General features: G+C 49.0%; 1 protein-coding gene across 1 annotated transcript in view; it reads right to left on the bottom strand.

The window, feature by feature from the left end:
* myo5aa (myosin VAa) overlaps nucleotides 1-17530 on the bottom strand; it is a gene marked incomplete in the record, with an annotated part of 100621 nt that overhangs the window by 22337 nt on the left and 60754 nt on the right. The window contains 8 exon segments of the mRNA XM_029767954.1: nucleotides 6303-6403; nucleotides 7874-7882; nucleotides 8156-8383; nucleotides 8649-8705; nucleotides 8809-8943; nucleotides 9207-9320; nucleotides 10091-10239; nucleotides 11398-11491. Of these exon segments, the coding sequence (XP_029623814.1) occupies nucleotides 6303-6403; nucleotides 7874-7882; nucleotides 8156-8383; nucleotides 8649-8705; nucleotides 8809-8943; nucleotides 9207-9320; nucleotides 10091-10239; nucleotides 11398-11491 (887 nt within the window).

Here is a 17530-nt window from a genome sequence, read left to right as displayed (position 1 = left end):
TGGACTAGAGGAGGTGGGTGGTGGTGGACTAGAGGAGTGGTGGGTGGACTAGAGGTGGGGTGGTGGTGGACTAGAGGAGGTGGGGTGTGTGGACTAGAGGAGGTGTGGACTAGAGGGTGGTGAGGAGGGGGGGGTGGGGACTAGAGGAGGTGGGGTGGGTGGTGGACTAGAGGAAGGTGGGGTGGTGGTGGACTAGAGGAGGTGGGGTGGTGGTGGACTAGAGGAGATGGGGTGGTGGTGGACTAGGAAAGGTGGGGTGGTGGTGGACTAGAGGAGGTGGTGGACTAGAGGAGGTGGTGGACTAGAAGAGGTGGGGTGGTGGTGGACTAGAGGAGGTGGGGTGGTGGTGGACTAGAGGGTGGGGTGGTGGTGGACTAGAGGTGGGGTGGTGGTGGGACTAGGGGAGGTGGGGTGGTGGTGGACTAGAGGAGGTGGGGTGGTGGTGGACTAGAGGATTTGGGGTGGTGGTGGACTAGAGGAGGTGGGTGGTGGTGGACTAGAGGAGGTGGGGTGGTGGTGGACTAGAGGAGGTGGGGTGGGGTGGACTAGAGGAAGTGGGTTGGTGTTGGACTAGAGGAGGTGGGGTGGTGGTGGACTACAGGAGGGTGGGTGTGGTGGTGGACTAGAGGAGGTGGGGTGGTGGTGGACTAGAGGAGGTGGGGTGGTGGTGGACTAGAGGAGGTGGGGTGGTGGTGGACTAGAGGAGGTGGGGGTGGGTGGTGGACTAGAGGAGGAGGGGTGGTGGTGGACTAGAGGAGTGGGTTGGGTGGTGGACTAGAGGAAGTGGGGTGGTGGTGGACTAGAGGATTTGGGGTGGTGGTGGACTAGAGGAGGTGGGGGTGGTGGTGGACTAGAGGAGGTGGGGTGGTGGTGGACTAGAGGAGGTGGGGTGGTGGTGGACTAGAGGAGGTGGGGTGGTGGTGGACTAGAGGATTTGGGGTGGTGGTGGACTAGAGGAGGTGGGGTGGTGGTGGACTAGAGGAGATGGGGTGGTGGTGGACTAGAGGAGATGGGTGGTGGTAGACTAGAGGAGATGGGGTGGTGGTGGACTAGAGGAGGTGGGGTGGTGGTGGACTAGAGGAAGTGGGGTGGCGGTGGACTAGAGGAGGGTGGTGGTGGACTAGAGGAGGGTGGTCGTGGTGGACTAGAGGAGGTGGGGTGGTGGTGGACTAGGAGAGGTGGGGTGGTGGTGGACTAGAGGAGGTGGTGGACTAGAGGAGGTGTGGTGGTGGTGAACTAGAGGATGGTGGTGGACTAGAGGAGGTGGGGTGGTGGTGGACTAGAGGAAGTGGGGTGGTGGTGGACTAGAGGAGGTGGGGTGGTGGTGGACTAGAGGAGGTTGGGTGGTGGTGGACTAGAGGAGATGGGGTGGTGGTGGACTAGGAGAGGTGGGGTGGTGGTGGACTAGAGGAGGAGTGGTGGTGGTGGACTAGAGGAGGTGGGGTGGTGGTGGACTAGAGGAGGTGGGGTGGTGGTGGACTAGGGAGGTAGGGTGGTGGTGGACTAGGGGAGGTGGGGTGGTGGTGGACTAGAGGAGGTGGGGTGGTGGTGGACTAGAGGAGATGGGGTGGTGGTGAACTAGAGGAGGGTGGTGGACTAGAGGAGGTGGGGTGGTGGTGGACTAGAGGAGGTGGGGTGGTGGTGGACTAGGAGAGGTGGGGTGGTGGTGGACTAGAGGAGGTGGTGGACTAGAGGAGGTGTGGTGGTGGTGGACTAGAGGAGGTGGGGTGGTGGTGGACTAGAGGAGGTGGGTGGTGGTGGACTAGGGGAGGTGGGGTGGTGGTGCACTAGAGGAGTTGGGGTGGGTGGTGACTTTCGAGGAGTTGGGGTGGTGGTGGACTAGAGGAGGTGGGGTGGTGGTGGACTAGAGGAGGTGGGGTGGTGGTGGACTAGAGGAGGTGGGGTGGTGGTGGACTAGAGGAGGTGGGGGGTGGTGGACTAGAGGAGGGGGGTGGTGGTGGACTAGAGGAGGTGGGGTGGTGGTGGACTAGAGGAGGTGGGGTGGGGTGGACTAGAGGAGGTGGTGGACTAGAGGAGGTGGGGTGGTGGTGGACTAGAGGAGGTGTGTGTGTGTGTGTGAGCTCGTTGTGCTTAGTATTCTGAATCAATGTGTGTTTAGATCAGGGGTTGGAACCAGTTCAGGGAACAGAACCGACAACTGGAAAATAGACATTTTTCAAGGAACAGAATCAGAACAAAAGTGATCTATACTACATTGTTATTTAGTCCCACAAAAAACGTAACAAAGTGCATATGCATAGCCCTCACACACTGTCACTCAGAAAAGTATTCCAGTGTCCGCCTGACAGAAAAGTATTCCAGTGTCCGCCTGACAGAAAAGTATTCCAGTGTCCGCCTGACAGAAAAGTATTCCAGTGTCCGCCTGACAGAAAAGTGTTCCAGTGTCCGCCTGACAGAAAAGTATTCCAGTGTCCGCCTGACAGAAAAGTATTCCAGTGTCCAACTGACAGAAAAGTATTCCAATGTGCGTGTGTGTAGGCTACCTGCTCCTTCCCCTCTGAAGCATAGTCTAGTAGCCTACTGACTTTACAAGTCTGATTCAGAAATTAGGGAGAGAGATTTCTTATTAGAGAAGAATGGATTAACCTTTTCAGTGCTAGTTAAGGATACTATAGTTACCATGTTTCACATTGGATTTACTAACTACAAAAAGGTAAGAAATATTTGTATTTGAATTCTGGTGCTGCTCTGCACAAACCAGCAGGACTGGTCCAACGTTAAGACAACTTTCTGAAGTTCAAAGACATTCAACGTTCCTTCATATAAGCTGCTCTTCTGAAGGTATAATTCTGTGGGTCTAATTCAGATGATGCATGTCATAACAACAAGATGCCCACCGTTTCAAGCCAATCCTCCTCCACCCTCCCACTCTTTCCCCACCCGGAAAATGTCAGTCGCATCCAACGCCCTACATTCGTCTGTCCAATGCATGTAAATAGCTTGCCCGCTCCATAGCAACCTGCTATATCCTCACTGATTGGTGAAGTCATTTCATGTCGAGCTAAATGTTAAAAGAAAGTCCATTTCAGAGGTTTATAAAGGAACAGAAAGGAATGATATTCATCTTTGCTTTTTGTTGGGTTCGAACTGGTTCAGAACTTTATTTTGCTGGTCGGAACAAAAAAAATGTATGTTTCTGTTCAGAACAAAACAATTGGAAAATAATTTAGGTTCCAACCCCTGGTAGAGAACAAGCAAAATGATCACAATCTGAAATGACAAGGATTCTGAATGCAACATAACACACAGGGTGGTAGCAACATGATGGAACTAACAAAACACAACACAGGGTGGTAGCAACATGATGGAACTAACAAAACACAACACAGGGTGGTAGCAACATGATGGAACTAACAAAACACAACACAGGGTGATAGCAACATGATGGAACTAACAAAACACAACACAGGGTGGTAGCAACATGATGGAACTAACAAAACACAACACAGGGTGGTAGCAACATGATGGAACTAACAAAACCACAACACAGGGTGGTAGCAACATGATGGAACTAACAAACACAACACAGGGTGGTAGCAACATGATGGAACTAACAAAACACAACACAGGGTGGTAGCAACATGATGGAACTAACAAAACACAACACAGGGTGGTAGCAACATGATGGAACTAACAAAACACAACACAGGGTGATAGCAACATGATGGAACTAACAAAACACAACACAGGGTGGTAGCAAACATGATGGAACTAACAAAACACAACACAGGGTGATAGCAACATGATGGAACTAACAAAACACAACACAGGGTGGATAGCAACATGATGGAACTAACAAAACACAACACAGGGTGGTAGCAACATGATGGAACTAACAAAACACAACACAGGGTGATAGCAACATGATGGAACTAACAAAACACAACACAGGGTGGTAGCAACATGATGGAACTAACAAAACACAACACAGGGTGGTAGCAACATGATGGAACTAACAAAACACAACACAGGGGTGGTAGCAACATGATGGAACTAACAAAACACAACACAGGGTGGTAGCAACATGATGGAACTAACAAAACACAACACAGGGTGGTAGCAACCTGATGGAACTAACAAACACAACACAGGGTGGTAGCAACCTGATGGAACTAACAAAACACAACACAGGGTGGTAGCAACATGATGGAACTAACAAAACACAACACAGGGTGGTAGCAACATGATGGAACTAACAAAACACAACACAGGGTGGTAGCAACATGATGGAACTAACAAAACACACACAGGGTGAGCAACATGATGGAACTAACAAAACACAACACAGGGTGGTAGCAACATGATGGAACTAACAAAACACAACACAGGGTGGTAGCAACATGATGGAACTAACAAAACACAACACAGGGTGGTAGCAACATGATGGACCTAACAAAACACAACACAGGGTGGTAGCAACATGATGGAACTAACAAAACACAACACAGGGTGGTAGCAACATGATGGAACTAACAAAACACAACACAGGGTGGTAGCAACATGATGGAACTAACAAACACAACACAGGGTGGTAGCAACATGATGGAACTAACAAAACACACAGGGTGGTAGCAACATGATGGACTAACAAAACACAACACAGGGTGGTTACAACATGATGGAAACACAAAACACAACACAGGGTGATAGCAACATGATGGAACTAACAAAACACAACACAGGGTCGGTAGCAACATGATGGAACTAACAAACACAACACAGGGTGGTAGCAACATGATGGAACTAACAAAACACAACACAGGGAAACGATGCAGGTTTGGTTCCATGCAGAAGACATTTCATAGGAGCTGATTAGTAATTAAGAGTCTGTGCATCATTCATGCCTAACCCTCAACCCATACGGAGGCTAACCTAGTTTAGCTTCAACATGCTAGTTAGATTACCAATGCTATGTAGGCTAACCTAGCTTAGCTTAATTACCATGCTAGTTCGATGACCAATATTACGGAGGCTAACCTAGCTTAGCTTCATCACCATGCTAGTTAGAGGACCAGTGCTAGGGACGCTAACCTATCTTAGCGTCATCATCATACTAGTTAGCAGGCAGCGTTCGCCACTTACAGTATAGTACAGGTTAGGCATCGCCCGGCGTGCAAAACAAGCAGACTCATTGCTACTGAAGCAAATCTAGTTTTATCACCTACATTATATATCAATAATATAGATTCAATATCAGCCAGCCATCATCAACTATATTATCCGATCCAATAAAAAGCCTCCGCTCAGTCTTGCTCAATCCCCATTGGTCAGCGTGGCCACGCATGCTCCGCCTCATGATGCAAAGGACACATCTGATTGATTACCTGAGGCGATTTAGGAGCTCATTGGCTTCTAGTGGTTTACGCAAGAACCTGGGAGATCTGCGCAAAACAGAGAGAGGAGTTCACACACACAGTTCTCAAACACATACAGATCTCCCACACACAGTTCTCAAACACACACAGATCTCCCACACACACAGATCTCAAACACATACAGATCTCTCACACACAGTTCTCAAACACACACAGATCTCAAACACATACATATCTCCCACACACAGTTCTCAAACACACACAGATCTCCCACACACACAGATCTCAAACACATACAGATCTCCCACACACAGTTCTCAAACACACACAGATCTCCCACACACAGTTCTCAAACACACACAGATCTCCCACACACTGAGTGTACACATGGAGTACATCAGACATACTGGTGGGGAGCTTGTACTGTAATGAGTCCTCTGTGGACCCCTGGGGGGAGGAAGGGAAAGAGGGAAGGGGTGACAGACAGAAGGAGATGGGGGAAGGAAAGCAAAAGAGAGAGAAAGGGAGAGAAAGAAAGCGAGGAGAGATGAGATACAGAGAGAAGGAGATATAGGGGGAGGGAAAGTGAGAGAGAAAGAGAAAAAGCGAAAGAGAAAGTGAGAGAAAAAGCGAGAGAGAGAGGAGAAAGAGGGAGAGGGAAAGCGAAAGAGAGAGAAAGTGAGAGGGGGAAGGAAAGCGAAAGAGAGAAAGTGAGAGGAGAGGAGATACAGAGAGAAGGAGACAGAGGGGGAGAGAAAGCGAGAGAGTATGTGTGAGAGAGAGAAAGCAAGAGAGAGTGGAGATACAGAGAGGAGACAGAGGGGGAGAGAAAGCGAGAGAGTATGTGTGAGAGAGAGAAAGCAAGAGAGAGTGGAGATACAGAGAGAAGGAGATAGAGGGAGGGGGAGGGAGAGCAAAAGAGAAAAAGAGAGAGAAAGCGAGAGAGAGAGAGAAAGAGAGATGTACCTGTTGGTCTCTTTGAGTCCTAGATAAGCCTGAGTGATTGCACCAGAGTCCTTCATCTTATGGACATCCTCTGCATAGTGCACTGGCTCTGTCATTGTCTCCTGGAGTGAGGGATGACATGGAGGGGGATGAGAGAGAAAGACAAAATAAACACATTCACATGTAGAGAAGACACAACAGAGAATCAGACAGAGAACAGAGCGTCAGACAGAGAACAGAGAGTCAGACAGAGAACAGAGAGTCAGACAGAGAACAGAGAGTCAGACAGAGAACAGAGAGTCAGACAGAGAACAGAGAGTCAGACAGAGAACAGAGAGTCAGACAGAGAACAGAGAGTCAGACAGAGAACAGAGAGTCAGACAGAGAACAGAGCGTCAGACAGAGAACAGAGACAGAGAACAGAGAGTCAGACAGAGAACAGAGCGTCAGACAGAGAACAGAGCGTCAGACAGAGAACAGAGAGTCAGACAGAGAACAGAGAGTCAGACAGAGAACAGAGAGTCAGACAGAGAACAGAGAGTCAGACAGAGAACAGAGAGTCAGACAGAGAACAGAGCGTCAGACAGAGAACAGAGACAGAGAACAGAGAGTCAGACAGAGAACAGAGAGTCAGACAGAGAACAGAGAGTCAGACAGAGAACAGAGCGTCAGACAGAGAACAGAGACAGAGAACAGAGACAGAGAACAGAGAGTCAGACAGAGAACAGAGACAGAACAGAGAGTCAGACAGAGAACAGAGAGTCAGACAGAGAACAGAGAGTCAGACAGAGAACAGAGCGTCAGACAGAGAACAGAGACAGAGAACAGAGAGTCAGACAGAGAACAGAGAGTCAGACAGAGAACAGAGACAGAGAACAGAGAGTCAGACAGAGAACAGAGCGTCAGACAGAGAACAGAGACAGAGAACAGAGAGTCAGACAGAGAACAGAGAGTCAGACAGAGAACAGAGAGTCAGACAGAGAACAGAGCGTCAGACAGAGTACAGAGACAGAGAACAGAGACAGAGAGTCAGACAGAGAACAGAGACAGAGAACAGAGGGTCAGACAGAGAACAGAGAGTCAGACAGAGAACAGAGTCAGACAGAGAACAGAGAGTCAGACAGAGAACAGAGAGTCAGACAGAGAACAGAGAGTCAGACAGAACAGAGAGTCAGACAGAGAACAGAGAGTCAGACAGAGAACAGAGAGTCAGACAGAGAACAGAGAGTCAGACAGAGAACAGAGCGTCAGACAGAGAACAGAGCGTCAGACAGAGAACAGAGACAGAGAGTCAGACAGAGAACAGAGAGTCAGACAGAGAACAGAGAGTCAGACAGAGAACAGAGAGTCAGACAGAGAACAGAGTGTCAGACAGAGAACAGAGACAGAGAGTCAGACAGAACAGAGAGTCAGACAGAGAACAGAGAGAAAGACATTATGACAGTATTATTCCACTTTAATCTTGACCCATCCAGTATTGTGAATCTAAAGACTATACATACGGTGGTGTTACATGCAAATAAATCAGTGGCATGTGTGTATGTGTTTAAGCTAGTCATTCCCAGAGCATGCAGTCAGCAGAGTTCTAGTACCTTCTCATCCTTTAGGAAGGCATGGCAGGAGAGAGAGATACAAGGAGAGAAGAGACTGGAGTGTTAGAAGCATTGTTAGTGCAGTGGACAGACATGAAAAGGTTTCACGTATGTATGTATGTATGTATGTGTAGCTCTGCGAGTCTGTGTGTATATATTATATATATATATATATATATATATATATATGCGTGTCTGTGCATGGGTCAGTGTGTATGTGTGTGTTTGCACATCTGTGTATATGTATGTGTGTGTGTATGTGTGTCCCTCCATGTCTCCTACCTTGTGCTGCATGGCCTCCTTCTGTGAGACCAGTTGAGATCGTAGAATCAGCACCTCCTCTTTCCGCACCTCCAGCTCCTCGCACGAGGAGTTCAGTTGGTCCATGAGAACTTTGTAGGGTGGACTTCCTGGTGCCCCCGCCCCAGCGCCTGCATTACCCAGCAGGCTCTGCCTCATGGCGGTCAGGTCGTGCTTCAACTTCTTGTTCTCGGAATCCAGCTCCTGGCGCTGTGGATTAAAGATGGATGAGAGACAGAGAGTTAATACACACCCATAGAGATGGCAACGCTAAAATGGGTTATATCCATCTAGAGATCTCTATCCATCTGTGTACAACACACTCACCCAGCAAATCCAGTCCCAAATCAACCCCTAGCCCCGTGATGGGCAACTGGCGGCCCCCGGGGCCCTTGAGCCACGAGCTGTTGCCCACCTAAGTCCTAGCCCCTACCCACTACGGTAGATATGAGTAGATTGGATATCTATACAATACCTTGAGAGACTCGTACTCCAGTTCTGCTCCACGTGATTTCTTATGCTCCTCATCATCCTGACAGACAGAGAGGTCCGACAGTAAAGTAAGTAAGACTGTGGTTGTAATACAGTAATACAGCATAGTATTGTAGTAATATTGTGTATTACTGTGGCTGTACCCTGACTCTAGCCCGCTGGAACTGCTCCTCCTTGTTTTCTAGCTCGTTGCGGAGAGAGGATTTCTCCTGCTCCAGTTCGGTCACGCGCTTCTGCAGCTTCAGAGTCAGAGACGTGTCCATGCCCCGGGTCACATCCTGTCACAACAGGAAGTGAGGTCAGAGACAGGAATGACACTGACAGGCGGAGCTTTGGGGCATCGTCACGGGCATTAAAGACATTAGCTGTCAATACTAAAACATTACAGAAAGTGTTTTACTGAATGACGACCAGCTCTGCAGGGTTGTAGTTGTAATAACTGTAAATTAACTACAGAACAGGTTGAAGCAACATAAACACGTTTTTTGTAACATTTTCTAATGGTGAGAGGAAGTTCCTGTCTAAGTCCCGCCCCACTCACTTCTCCATGTCGGGAACTTTCTTCTGATTCGGCGAACTCGGAGTTGTAGGTGCACTCTGATCCGTTGCTGCTGTGGGTGGAGTCTGTTCTCCTGTGGCCGGGCTTGGGCACGCTCTGGAGAAAGGAGGGGCAAGGGGATGTTAGTGTGTGTTTGTGATGTGGTGCAGTGTGTTTGTTTGGTGTGTGTGTGTATAGTATGGTGGGGCAGTGTGGCGTGTGTGTAAGTGTGTGTGGTTTGGTTCGGTCCAGTGTTTGTGAGTGTGTGTGGTCTGGTTCGGTCCAGTGTTTGTGAGTGTGTGTGGTCTGGTTCGGTCCAGTGTTTGTGAGTGTGTGTGGTCTGGTTCGGTCCAGTGTTTGTGAGTGTGTGTGGTCTGGTTCGGTCCAATGTTTGTGAGTGTGTGTGGTCTGGTTCGGTCCAGTGTTTGTGAGTGTGTGTGGTCTGGTTCGGTCCAGTGTTTGTGAGTGTGTGTGGTCTGGTTCGGTCCAGTGTTTGTGAGTGTGTGTGGTCTGGTTCGGTCCAGTGTTTGTGAGTGTGTGTGGTCTGGTTCGGTCCAGTGTTTGTGAGTGTGTGTGATCTGGTTCGGTCCAGTGTTTGTGAGTGTGTGTGGTCTGGTTCGGTCCAGTGTGAGTGTGTGTGGTCTGGTTCGGTCCAGTGTTTGTGAGTGCGTGTGGTCTGGTTCGGTCCAGTGTGAGTGTGTGTGGTCTGGTTCGGTCCAGTGTGAGTGTGTGTGGTCTGGTTCGGTCCAGTGTGAGTGTGTGTGGTCTGGTTCGGTCCAGTGTGAGTGTGTGTGGTCTGGTTCGGTCCAGTGTGTGTAAGTGTGTGTGGTCTGGTTCGGTCCAGTGTGAGTGTGTAAATGTTAACATGCTATGCGTTAGCCTCCTACCACAGAGAGGGTGATTTCTTCCTTGAGGTCGTCGTAGCGTTCCTCCAGTCTCAGGTGTTCTGTTAGGAGGTTCTGGTAGCGAGACCTCTCCTCGTTCAGATCGCTCTCCAACTGCTGAGTCTCCTCCACTAATGCACGAGTCATTTTCTCTGAAACGGGAGGAGGTGGAGATGGGGAGGAGAGAGCAGAGAGAAGAAGGGACAGGGGGAGGAGGTGGAGAGAGCCCAGAGAGAAGAAGGGAAAGGGGGAGGAGGTGGAGAGGAGAGAGCCCAGAGAGAAGGAGGGAAAGGGGGAGGAGGTGGAGAGGAGAGAGCCCAGAGAGAAGAAGGGAAAGGGGGAGGAGGTGGAGAGGAGAGAGCCCAGAGAGAAGGAGGAAAGGGGGACGGAAGTGGAGAGGAGAGAGCACAGAAGAGAAGAATGGCCAGGGGGAGGAGGTGGAGAGGGAGAGAGCACAGAGAAGAAGAAGTGAAAGGGGGAGGTAGGTGGAGAGGATGAGAGCCAGAGAGAAGAAGGGAACGGGGGAGGAGGTGGAGAGGATGAGAGACACAGAGAGAAGAAGGGAAAGGGGGCGGAGGTGGAGAGAGAGGAGAGAGAGCACAGAGAGAAGAGGAAAGGGGGAAGGAGGTGGCAGAGGAGAGAGGCCCAGAGATGAAGGAAGGGAAAGGGGGAGGAGGGTGGAGAGGAGAGAGCACAGAGAGAAGAAGGGAAAGGGGGAGGAGGTGGAGAGGAGAGGAGAGAGCCCAGAGAGAAGGAGGGAAAGGGGGAGGGGTGGAGAGGAGAGAGCCCAGAGAGAAGAAGGGAAAGGGGAGGAGGTGGGAGAGGAGAGAGCCAGAGAGGAAGAAGGGAAGGGGGAGGAGGTGGAGAGGAGAGAGCCCAGAGAGAAGAAGGGAAAGGGGGAGGAGGTGGAGAGGAGAGAGCCCAGAGAGAAGAAGGGAAAGGGGGAGGAGGTGGAGAGGAGAGAGCCCAGAGAGAAGAAGGGAAAGGGGGAGGAGGTGGAGAGGAGAGAGCCCAGAGAGAAGAAGGGACAGGGGGAGGAGGTGGAGAGGAGAGAGCCCAGAGAGAAGGAGGGACAGGGGTAAAGAGAGGAGAAAGAAAAGTTCAGCACGTTTGGGGAACGTATCATCAATTCTCTGTATGGAACTTCAACAATGAATGTGATTGGTCTAAAAGTATTAACACGGAATGTGATTGGTCTAAATGTAGTAACAGTGAATGTGATTGGTCTAAAAGTATTAACACGGAATGTGATTGGTCTAAATGTAGTAACAGTGAATGTGATTGGTCTAAAGCTAGTGAATGGTTGGTACCTGTCATCTGCTGGCTCTGTTCCTTGATCATTCGGTTCAGGTCGTCTTTCTCGGTTTTCAGCAGACCATTCTGCTGCTTCAGCTCTGCTACCATCTTCACACACAGGAGAAAGTACTTCTATCAAGTCTACCACAGCCTATTGGTCCAGTAATCCATCAGTCATGTGATTTGAGAACACTAGCAGGTCTGGGTCTAATAGTTTCAAATACTTAAAGGTGCACTTGATTTGCTGGACCAGTGTGCAGAGTTGGGGGCGTTTCAGAACATTTCCATTGGTCCCAGTGTACAGGGTGAAACAAATCAAGTGCATCTTCAGTATTTGACAGATGTTCTGTATCTGACTCAGGTCTGGACTGTAGAGACATTGGGGTTTAGTTGATTTCACTGGGCTTCTGGAAGACTGCTCTACTGTACTGTACAGCTAGCACTAGTCTACCTGCTCTTAACTACACACCCACAGTACACTAGTCTACCTGCTCTTAACTACACACCCACAGTACACTAGTCTACCTGCTCTTAACTACACACCCACACTACACTAGTCTACCTGCTCTTAACTACACACCCACACTACACTAGTCTACCTGCTCTTAACTACACACCCACAGTACACTAGTCTACCTGCTCTTAACTACACACCCACACTACACTAGTCTACCTGCTCTTAACTACACACCCACACTACACTAGTCTACCTGCTCTTAACTACACACCCACAGTACACTAGTCTACCTGCTCTTAACTACACACCCACACTACACTAGTCTACCTGCTCTTAACTACACACCCACACTACACTAGTCTACCTGCTCTTAACTACACACCCACACTACACTAGTCTACCTGCTCTTAACTACACACCCACACTACACTAGTCTACCTGCTCTTAACTACACACCCACATTACACTAGTCTACCTGCTCTTAACTACACACCCACAATACACTAGTCTACCTGCTCTTAACTACACACCCACAGTACACTAGTCTACCTGCTCTTAACTACACACCCACACTACACTAGTCTACCTGCTCTTAACTACACACCCACACTACACTAGTCACCTGCTCTTAACTACACAACCCACACTACACTAGTCTACCTGCTCTTAACTACACACCCACAGTACACTAGTCTACCTGCTCTTAACTACACACCCACACTACACTAGTCTACCTGCTCTTAACTACACACCCACACTACACTAGTCTACCTGCTCTTAACTACACACCCACAGTACACTAGTCTACCTGCTCTTAACTACACACCCACACTACACTAGTCTACCTGCTCTTAACTACACACCCACACTACACTAGTCTACCTGCTCTTAACTACACACCCCACAGTACACTAGTCTACCTGCTCTTAATACACACCCACACTACACTAGTCTACCTGCTCTTAAACTACACACCCACACTACACTAGTCTACCTGCCTCTTAACTACACACCCACACTACACTAGTCTACCTGCTCTTAACTACACACCCACACTACACTAGTCTACCTGCTCTTAACTACACACCACATTACACTAGTCTACCTGACTCTTACTACACACCCCAATCACTAGTCTACCTGCTCTTAACTACACACCCACATACACTAGTCTACCTGCTCTTAACTACACACCCACAGTACACTAGTCTACCTGCTCTAACTACACACCCACCACTACACTAGTCTACCTGCTCTTAACTACACACCCACAACTACACTAGTCCTACCTGCTCTTAACTACACACCCACACTACACTAGTCTACCTGCTCTTAACTACACACCCACACTACACTAGTCTACCTGCTCTTAACTACACACCCACACTACACTAGTCTACCTGCTCTTAACTACACACCCACACTACACTAGTCTACCTGCTCTTAACTACACACCCACACTACACTAGTCTACCTGCTCTTAACTACACACCCACAATACACTAGTCTACCTGCTCTTAACTACACACCCACAATACACTAGTCTACCTGCTCTTAACTACACACCCACAATACACTAGTCTACCTGCTCTTAACTACACACCCACAATACACTAGTCTACCTGCTCTTAACTACACACCCACATACACTAGTCTACCTGCTCTTAACTAACACCCACATACACTAGTCTACTGCTCTAACTACACACCCACACTAAACTAGTCTACCTGCTCTTAAACTACACACCCACACACACTAGTCTAATCTGCTATTAATTACACACCCACACTACACTAGTCTATCTGCTCTTAACTACACACCCACAATACACTAGTCTACCTGCTCTTAACTACACACCCACACTACACTAGTCTACCTGCTCTTAACTACACACCCACACTACACTAGTCTACCTGCTCTTAACTACACACCCACACTACACTAGTCTACCTGCTCTTAACTACACACCCACACTACACTAGTCTACTGCTCTTAACTACACACCCCACAGTACACTAGTCTACCTGCTCTTAACTACACACCCACACACAATAGTCTACCTGCTTTAACTACACACCCACACTACACTAGTCTACCTGCTCTTAACTACACACCCACAGTACACTAGTCTACTGCTCTTAACTACACACACACTACACTAGTCTACTGCTCTTAAACACACCACACACACTAGTCTACCTGCTCTTAACATACACACCCACACTACACTAGTCTACCTGCTCTTAACTACACCCCACATACACTAGTCTACTGCTCTAACTACACACCCACATTACACTAGTCTACCTGCTCTTAACTACACACCCACAATACACTAGTCTACTGCTCTTAACTACACACCCACAGTACACTAGTTACCTGCTCTTAACTACACACCCACACTACATAGTCTACCTGCTCTTAACACACACCCACACTACACTATCTACCTGCTCTTAACTACACACCCACACTACACTAGTCTACCTGCTCTTAACTACACACCCACACTACACTAGTCTACCTGCTCTTAACTACACACCCACACTACACTAGTCTACCTGCTCTTAACTACACACCCACACTAGTCTACCCTGCTCTTAGCTAACACCTCTACACTAGTCTACCTGCTCAACTACCACCACACTACACTAGTCTACCTGCTCTTAACTACACACCCACAATACACTAGTCTACCTGCTCTTAACTACACACCCACAATACACTAGTCTACCTGCTCTTAACTACACACCCACAATACACTAGTCTACCTGCTCTTAACTACACACCCACACTACACTAGTCTACCTGCTCTTAACTACACACCCACATTACACTAGTCTACCTGCTCTTAACTACACACCCACACTACACTAGTCATACCTGCTCTTAACTACACACCCCACACTACACTAGTCTAATCTGCTCTTAACTACACACCCACACTACACTAGTCTACCTGCTCTTAACTACACACCCACACTACACTAGTCTACCTGCTCTTAACTACACACCCACACTACACTAGTCTACCTGCTCTTAACTACACACCCACACTACACTAGTCTACCTGCTCACCTACACACCCACACTACACTAGTCTCACCTTGCTCTTAACACACCAACCACAGTACACTGTCTACCTGCTCTTAACTACACACCCCACACTACACGAGTCTACGGTCTCACCTACACACCCACATACACTAGTCTACCTGCTCTTAACTACACACCACACTACACTAGTCTACCTGCTCTTAACTACACACCCACACTACACTAGTCTACTGCTCTTAACTACACACCCACACTACACTAGTCTACTGCCTTAACTACACACCCACACTACACTAGTCTACCTGCTCTTAACTACACACCCACACTACACTAGTCTACCTGCTCTTAACTACACACCCACAGTACACTAGTCTACCTGCTCTTAACTACACACCCACACTACACGAGTCTACCGGTCTCACCTACACACCCACACTACACTAGTCTACCTGCTCTTAACTACACACCCACACTACACTAGTCTACCTGCTCTTAACTACACACCCACACTACACTAGTCTACCTGCTCTTAACTACACACCCACAGTACACTAGTCTACCTGCTCTTAACTACACACCCACACTACACTAGTCTACCTGCTCTCACCTACACACCCACATGACACTAGCCTACCTGTCTCACCTACACACCCACACTACACTAGCCTACCTGTCTCACCTACACACCCACACTACACGAGTCTACCTGTCTCACCTACACACCCACACGAGACTAGCCTACCTGTCTCACCTACTGTACACAATAGTCTACCTGTCTCACCTACACACCCACACCACACAAGTCTACCTGTCTCACCTACACACCCACACGACACTAGCCTACCTGTCTCACCCACAGTACACAATAGTCTACCTGTCTCACCTACACACCCACACCACACGAGTCTACCTGTCTCACCTACACACCCACACCCACACTAGTCTACCGGTCTCACCTACAGTACACAATAGCCTACCTGTCTCACCCACAGAACACAACAGTCTACCTGTCTCACCTACACACCCACACGACAATAGCCTACCTGTCTCACCCACAGAACACAACAGTCTACCTGTCTCACCTACACACCCACACTACACTAGTCTACCGGTCTCACCTACACACCCACACCACACGAGTCTACCTGTCTCACCTACACACCCACACCCACACTAGTCTACCGGTCTCACCTACAGTACACAATAGCCTACCTGTCTCACCCACAGAACACAACAGTCTACCTGTCTCACCTACACACTTACACGACACTAGCCTACCTGTCTCACCCACAGTACACAATAGTCTACCTGTCTCACCTACACACCCACAGTACACTAGCCTACCTGTCTCACCTACACACCCACGAGTCTACCTGTATCACTTACACACCCACACTCGTCTACCTGTCTCACCTACACACCCACACTACACTACACTACCTGTTTCACCTACACACCCACACTACACTAGTCTACCTGTCTCACCTACACACTACACTAGTCTACCGGTCTCACCTACACACCCACACTACACTACACTACACTACCTGTTTCACCTACACACCCACACTACACTAGTCTACCGGTCTCACCTACATACCCACACTACACTACACTAGTCTACCTGGCTCACCTACACAACACTAGTCTACCTGTCTCACCTACACACCCACACTACACTAGTCTACCGGTCTCACCTACATACCCACACTACACTACACTAGTCTACCTGGCTCACCTACACACCCACACTACACTAGTCTACCTGTCTCACCTACACACCCACACTACACTAGTCTACCTGTCTCACCTACACACCCACACTACACTAGTCTACCTGGCTCACCTACACACCCACACTACACTAGTCTACCTGTCTCACCTACACACCCACACTACACTAGTCTACCTGGCTCACCTACACACCCACACTACACTAGTCTACCTGTCTCACCTACACACCCACACTACACTAGTCTACCTGTCTCACCTACACACCCACACGAGACTAGCCTACCTGTCTCACCTACTGTACACAATAGTCTACCTGTCTCACCTACACACCCACACCACACGAGTCTACCTGTCTCACCTACACACCCACACGACACTAGCCTACCTGTCTCACCCACAGTACACAATAGTCTACCTGTCTCACCTACACACCCACACCACATGAGTCTACCTGTCTCACCTACACACCCACACTACACTAGTCTACCGGTCTCACCTACACACCCACACCACACGAGGCTACCTGTCTCACCTACACACCCACACCCACACTAGTCTTCCGGTCTCACCTACAGTACACAATAGCCTACCTGTCTCACCCACAGAACACAATAGTCTACCTGTCTCACCTACACACCCACACGACACTAGCCTACCTGTCTCACCCACAGTACACAATAGTCTACCTGTCTCACCTACACACCCACAGTACACTAGCCTACCTGTCTCACCTACACACCCACGAGTCTACCTGTCTCACCTACACACCCACACTCGTCTACCTGTCTCACCTACACACCCACACTACACTACACTAGACTACCTGTTTCACCTACACACCCACACTACACTAGTCTACCTGTCTCACCTACACACTACACTAGTCTACCGGTCTCAC

This window comes from Salmo trutta, chromosome 12, assembly GCF_901001165.1.
Source record: "Salmo trutta chromosome 12, fSalTru1.1, whole genome shotgun sequence".
NCBI classification, from domain to species: Eukaryota; Metazoa; Chordata; class Actinopteri; order Salmoniformes; family Salmonidae; genus Salmo; species Salmo trutta.
This window is presented reverse-complemented; position numbering and strand designations above follow the sequence as displayed.